General features: G+C 42.0%; 1 protein-coding gene across 1 annotated transcript in view; it reads right to left on the reverse strand.

The window, feature by feature from the left end:
- Positions 1-2,851: 2,851 nt before the first annotated feature.
- CGAS (cyclic GMP-AMP synthase) overlaps positions 2,852-7,519 on the reverse strand; it is a 48,317-nt gene continuing 43,649 nt past the window's right edge. Inside the window, exon 5 of the mRNA XM_023523840.1 lies at positions 2,852-3,095. Coding sequence (XP_023379608.1) covers positions 3,050-3,095 — 46 coding nt within the window. The 3' untranslated portion in view covers positions 2,852-3,049. The remainder of the gene's footprint in view (positions 3,096-7,519) is intronic.

The following is a 7,519-nucleotide window of genomic DNA, read 5'->3' on the forward strand; positions in this document are numbered from 1 at the left end:
CTTATAGGAGGTCCCAGTGGCACCAGTAGCGGCGAGAGGATGCAGTTAGGAGGGAGCAGGGGGCCAACGCAGCACCAGAGTGGGCCCGCCACGGGTCACTCGGAACGCACATTTTCTCATCAAATGCAGCATCTACCAGTTCAGCCTTGACGTGGACCAAGGCCGGGTTCTTAAAATATTTCGGCTCTACAGAGCTCAATTTGCTCTGGCCCCTTTCTCATTTTGATCTCTGGCCAGTGTCAGGACCAGCGCACAAACCCTGCGGCCCAGAGAAGCAACCTAAGACCGTAGGACAAGTGAGCTGCTAACCTCAGCTGACTTCGGCTTAGGGAATCGCCGCATCTCGGCTTCCAAGTTCTGCGGAATACTCTCTCCATCATACCCCCAGGCCTGTGGAAGGGTTGCGTGTCCCTCTGAGTCCGTGAAAGATTTCCCAGCACCTTGGCTGCCAAAGTTTGGGGGGCGGAGAAGTGAGAACTTGGTGGGTCTTCCAGCCGCCCCAGGAGGTAAGCTCTGCCTTTCCGGGATGTGATTCTGGTCTTTGACTGCCTAGTGGGAGGTTCCCCTTGGCAGAACCGCAATCCACTCTGGAAAAAAACTGCCTAAGGATGAAGTGGCCATACCAGGCGCTTGCGGCTTGTTTGTGAGGGAGACTAACTGCCATGCGCCTCCAACAAGTGAGTCATTTGTGTGGGGCTTTATCTCTAAGGATCCCCATAAAGTAACTGGATGCTACCGTATCCACACCAAGAAACTGAACCTGGGAGAACTGAACAACTGAACAACTCACACGAAAAATTCATTAGAAGTATGTAAATACTGGGTAAAATAGAAATATTTGCCTACAGCAGTGTAGTTAAATCTCTTGATTGGGTTAAGGTTTTAAATGTTTATTGCTTCAGAGACATAGCCAAATCTTGCTTTCCTGAAGGTGTGTCCTACACAATGATATTTGTGTTTTTTCAGAAAGCTTTATTTGAAGATGAGAAGGGGGTGTTCTGGGGACAGAGTCACCCATTCCCAGGTGACTTTCAGGACTCTGCAATATGCTTTCCCCTATTTGAGGACTTTTCCTACCTCATGCTTAATTCTCTTGTCCAATGTTCACTTTATTTTACTTTTCCTTAACTATCAACTCTTAATGTAATACAAAATTTCAAGCATTTAAAACTTCACTTAAGAAATTATTTATGGCCTGTTTTACTTGTCCTGGAGGTAGGGAGGATTGCTTTTTTTCTAAAGATATGTTTACTTCATGGTTCTTTTATTTCCATTTTTAAAGACTTAAAGCATTTAACACAAGACTCTAGAGTGCAAGTTTGACATGTATAATTAACCATACATATAAAAATACAACTTAAATATTATCAAAACTCTAACTTTTATACTCAAAGTATTCATCAAGTATGAAAGAAGATTAAAAATACTAAATATGAAAGACTTCAACAAAATGGCAGATTAAAACACACAGTATCCATCAGGCACCCTGCAAAAATCTATAAATTCCTGAACAACACCCAAAGAATCTAAGCACCAGGAGGAAAAACAGACCTAAGGTTTAATTTGTTTGAGAAAAGGGTTTGTTGAGAGAACTGAAGGTACTTTCCTGAACTCACCCATCTCTTTAAAGGCAGGAACTAGTGCTCCCCGCCTTGAAATTACCTTTTTCTAACCCTGCATTCACATGTTTTCCTATTTAACCCAAAGTGGGGGCAGGGGGGTGGGGCGGGGGTGTCGCCAGAGTACTTTAGATCTGGGAAGAGAAAATAGTGGTGTAGCTGAATTGTGATTCTTTTAACCTCACCTCCACTGCCTTTTCAAGTGTGGAAATTGGCTGTTAGTGGGCCATCTTCCTGTGTCCTTGTCTCTTCTCTCATCTTTCCAAGTGAAGGATGAAGATTTTGAGATCTCAGATTTTGAGAAGCTGGATCCTTGTGGACCATCAGAGATGTGAAAGAATCTTGCTTTCATTCTCCAATTTGAACCATTTCATCTGACAGTCTTTATATTCTGTGTTATGAGGGTGTGGGGTATTTCCTCATAAATTATTTTTGATTAATTAACTTTAATTTATCAACTTTGATTTAATTAACTTTGATTTCCTTTAATTAACTTTAATTTATCAACTTTGATTTAATTAACTTTGATTTCCAGGAAACATTTGTTATATTTGTGCTTTAAATTTCATGTTGCTTGCTTCTAATTCATGCTTACAAAACAATACTTTTACTTATATCGATCGTGTCCCTTTATTACCCTTCCAGAGTAGAAGCCTGTAACTTGGCTATTTTCTTACTGTTTTTTTGCTCACTTTATTCTTTTGAAATCTTTTTTTTTTTTAACTTTCTTTTAATAGAAAAAAATTTCCTAGCGTTTCTCTTTAGTCTTGATCTCTGTAGTGACCTGGTATTTCATTCTCCTTTCTTTACACCCTCCTTTACCTCTTTCCCAGATCTGCGGCAGAAGCGGACTTGGGTCAGAGCCACCCTCCTCTGCTGATCTCCCCCAACTGCGCTGTAGGTCGCCCAAACTCCCTTCTTGGATCTACGTTCTTCTCTCACACAGGCCTCAACCTTGAGTAGGTACGAATAATCGAGAAAGTCACTGGGACTCGGCTCAGACTGGACATAAACTCCCTCTTGGAGCTGGTTGAAGTTATGGTCCAAAGATTGAGGATGCGCAGGAACAGGGCGGGATGGGTGATCCATGCCCTGGCCAGGTGGTGCGCCCCAAGAATGCGGGCAGAGCTCCTGGAGTTTGGCTTCCTTCCCACCCCAGGCTAGGTCCTGGGTCTAACTGGGATAAATGATTGGGTCAGGGCCGACCTATCCATTAGACGCAGTAGACACAGTGTGTGGAAACCACAAAAATACTTTTAATTAAAAATATTTTTAACCAGAAAAGAAGCATTAAATAACGAATCTAGTCTGTTTCGTATTCATTTTTATACCAAAACTGTGGTATTATACACCCAGTCTCACTTTGTGTTGAGGTAGGATTCAGATTCAGGAAAGGTCCTGGCATCCTAGGATTTTCTCACTAGAGGCTGCTACAGACGATCCTCTTGGCTTCCATCAGTATTTCCTTCTCTGCCTCTGAAAGGGAAAACAACTGTATTTGCGGTAGTTCACGAAGGCACGCACAATCTCGGCTTGTCGCGAATCCCTCATACACTGTAAGTGGAACCAGAGGGAGCCTGTCCCCGCTCTTGTTTCTTGGGACTGAGTTTGGGCACTTGGTGGGAACCCTTTGAGTCTGGGAGGTAAGGAGACAGAGGGACACACCAATTTCTCCCCTTCCAGCTTACCTTGCTGCTAGGTCTTTGGGGCCTTAATGACTGAGATTTCCCTTGACAGCGAAGATGTGACTCGGGCTCTGGAAAGCTCCTGAGACAATGAGTAAAGACGAATAGGGCTCCCTACCCAGGCCTGAGCCCAGGTCTGTGCGGTCTCTGCTCCTCGTCTTTAAACTCGCCCAGCCTCCCAAAGCCCGCAGCAGTGCTGCTTTCTTCTGCAAAGGATAATGGACTGAATGTTTCCTTTTCTAGCGGTCGGAAGGTCAGGATCGTGCCCTTGGGGGCCAGAGTTCTTACTTGCAGCAGGATCTCGGTCAACTGCTGGAAGTGCGGGATTTGGTGCTTTGGTTGTGAGCTGGGGGGTAGGGGTGGGGTCACCGCTGAGTTTGGCCGAGCTGGGCGGGGTGCGAGACCTGATTGTACCGTCTCTGGCCTGGAGGAGGGGGAGTGCGCCTGGGCCTGGAGGAGGGCGGCCGCCAACCACACACTCACCAAAGATCTTTTCCACCTACTCTATGGATAGATAGGTCAAACACTACCAGTTTTCCAGGTACTCTTCTTAGAAACAGTCGGGAAGGCTGCTCAGACCCATGTGTACCGGGCCTGTGAATACAGGTAAATCTTCCCTCTCCTTCTTCTGGGGCGAGGCCACCGCCCTGTCCTGGTTGAAAGCTGGACGCCACAGCCCATTGGAAACCGGGAAGCTCTCGGTGCGGCCCCAACACGTTTTGGTGCCGTAGGCTTACATGGTACTCCGGGCTGCGGGATCCCGCAGCCTAGTGCTGCAGGTCAGAACCCGGAGCGCCCAGGCGGCTGGGGATGTGCTGAAGGCACGCCTACCGCGGGCTGGTGAGCCTCGCGGCCCGCAGCACCTGGAGGCTTCCCCGACCACATCTCAGCGCAAGCGCGGGACCCGACAGGCGGCCCTGGGAGCCTCGACCCTGGCTGTGAGGATCTGCGGCAGCGGCCAGATACACTGGTCTTAAAGGCCAGGACGGATTTCCAAGTCCTTCTTTCCTCTCAGCCCACAGGAGCCAGATCAGCACATCTCACCTTCGACGTAGAGTAATGTGACACAGTGAGGACTCACATTCTCATTTTTGGACCTCCAAGGGCAAAGTAATCAAAAGAAGTTCGGACTGCCTGTTTGCTTAGATAGGTTGGAAGTTATTGAGAGCAGGATGAAGTCTTATGCCTCTACGTATTCCTGGCACCTGATATGGCACCTGGCACAATAGAGAATAGGAATAGAGAAATGTGGATTTCAGTTCTAATTTTGCCACTTACTGGATTTGTGACTTTGAGCAGTTTATCTAACTTCTCTGTTCCTCATTTGTAAGATGTGAACAATAAAAATAGTAATACTTGTGGGATTGTTCAGGAAATTAAGTAAGTTGAATATATACAAAGAGCTCAGAAAAATCTCTGGCTTGTAGTATTTTCCTAGTTCAATAAAAGTTATTTCCATTATACAGCACGATGTACATGTACATTTAGACTGTCTCTGACATTCAGCGGCCAACCATAACTAGTTACTCTAATTCTGGCTCCTCCTCCACTCCCTCTTTTCCCCTTTTTCTGCACTTTCCCCCACCCCATCACTTACTAGATATATGTGTGACCTTGGGCAAGATGTCTAACTTTTCAGTTCTTTAGTTTTCATCTATAAATTGGGGATGGCGATAATAGTACCTCCATCCTAGAGTCGTGAAGATTATATAAATTAATTAATACATATAAGACCTTAATTGTGCCAAGCATAAACCACAGGTAAAGGGCACTACTGTAAAGAACAAGGGCAACAAATAGAAAACAGTAACAAATGTGGCAGATGTACACTCGACTATATCAGTAATCACTTTAACATTAATGGTCAAAGTGCACCAATTAAAAGTCAGAGACTCAGAATAGATCAAAAAACAAGATCCGACATATGTTGTTTACACGAAGCCTATATTAAATATAAAGACATGCAGTTGTCTAGGAAAGACCGTACTATAATGTGACTACTGCAAGGTGGATCCAGGCCAGAAGGGAAGTTGCTTTTGGAACCCCACCACCACCACCACTCCTAGACTCTCAGATTGTAATTAATGTTTATTTCTGACAGAAATCAGCATTCCTTCTTTGCCACCTGTCATATGCCCATATATTGTCCTGACCTGATCAAGCATGTAAAGTAATTTTCTCTACCTGGCAGCATTCACAGACTAGTACCCTTGACTATCCTCCCCTTTACCCTATGTAATTCTTAGGAATCCATTTTGTCTTACATGCCTCCTATGTAAGTTTCCCTTATCAAACTCTATTAGTTGCCACACTAAGTGGCCTGCTTCGTTCTTCAGCCTCTCTTTGCCCTCTGCTGAGATTTCTGGTCTCAGGGCTTTTTGCTAGGTCTGTATGTTTTTCTTTCCAAGGTTTTAGTTACTAGCGGTCAACAGCAGTCCAAAAATATTAAATAGAAAATTCCATTTATAATAAACAATTCATAAGTTTTCAATCATGTACCATTTTGAGTAGTATGATTAAAACTCAAGTTGTCCTGCTCCATCTGCTTAATATGAATCATCCCTTTGTCCAGTGTATTCACACTGTATACACTACCTTCCTGTTAGTCACTAAGTAGTAATCTCAGTTATAAGATTGGCTGTCATGGTATTGATATCAAGTAACCCTTATTTTGTCTTCAAGTAAGCCTTGTTTTATTTAATGATGGCCCCCAAACCAAATAACTTCTATTGCATATATTGTTACAATTGTTCTATTTTATTATTTGTTATTGTTGTTAATCTCTTAATGTACCTAGTTTAAAAAACTTTATTATAGGTATGTATATATAAAAAATATATATAGTTTGGTATTATCCTCAGTTTCAGGCATTCACTGGGGGTCTTTGAGCATAAGGGAGGACTGCTATAGATTAAAAGTTAAAGGATGGAGAAAGATATACCATGATAAGATTAATTAAAAGCTGGAGTAACTATATTAATTTAAACACAGCTAACTTCATAGCAAGGAAAATTAAAATGATAAAGGGCTAAATTCTCCAAGAAGCCGTAACAGTCCTTAACATGTATCTAACAACAGAGCATCAAAATATGTGAGGCTAAACTGATGGAACTACAAAGAGAGATAGGTGAATTCATTATTATTGTTGGAGACCTCAGCACCCTGCTATCTAAAATAGACTAATCTAGCTGGCAGAAAATCAGTAACGACATAGTTGAACTCAACAGCACCATCAATCAACTAGATATAATTGACATCTATGGACTACTTCATCCAACTACAGCAGAATACACATTTTTCTTAAGCCCACATGGAATATTCACCAAGACAGATCATATGCTGGGTCTTAAAACACACCTTAACAAATTTAAAAGAATAGAAATCACATAATACCTGTTAAAATTGATGACAGAGACCTTAACCTGGATATAAATCAGGAGGGCCTGTGGAAAGAGCTATTACACTCCATGTCATAGAGTCTCATAGGAAATCTATGTTTATAATATAGCTCTATGGTTGTAATAGCCCCTCACCTTAACCTCCTATTCCACTCTATAAAGTACTTCCTTTATCTTTCTCCAGTTCAGTTCATGCATGTGGCTCACCATGTCTGCACTGAATTGAAATCCATCCTTTTTCCTGAATAAATCCTTTTGATGATGGAATGTCTAATTGATTTTATTTTATGGTCGACAATGTTCTCAGACCACAATAGAATTGAACTAGCAATCACCAGAAGGATAGCTGAAAAATACTTCTAAATAACACATTGGTCAAATAAATCTCAAGACAAATTAAAAGATAGTTTGAACTAAAAGAAAATGAAAACAACTTAAAATTTGTGGGATATAGTAAAAAACAGCGCTTAGAGGGAAATGTATAGCATTGAATGAGTATATTAGAAAAGAAGAAAGATCTAAAATCAATCATCTAAGTTTCTACTTTAGTAAGCTAGAAAAAGAAGAGAAAATTAAATCCAAAGTAAGCAGAAGAAAATAAAAATTAGAGCAGAAACCAATGAAATTGAACACAGGAAATCAGTAGAGAAAATCAGCCAAAAGCTGGTTCTTTTAAAAAATAAAATTAAATCAATAAACCTCAATACAGGCTAAGAAAAAAAGAAGGAAGACACAAATTACTAATATCAGAAATGAAAGAGGGACATCACTATAGAGCCCATGGACTTTAAAAAGATAATAAAGGGATACTATGAAC

Source organism: Pteropus vampyrus, unplaced genomic scaffold (genome assembly GCF_000151845.1).
Source record: "Pteropus vampyrus isolate Shadow unplaced genomic scaffold, Pvam_2.0 Scaffold422, whole genome shotgun sequence".
Lineage (NCBI taxonomy): Eukaryota > Metazoa > Chordata > Mammalia > Chiroptera > Pteropodidae > Pteropus > Pteropus vampyrus.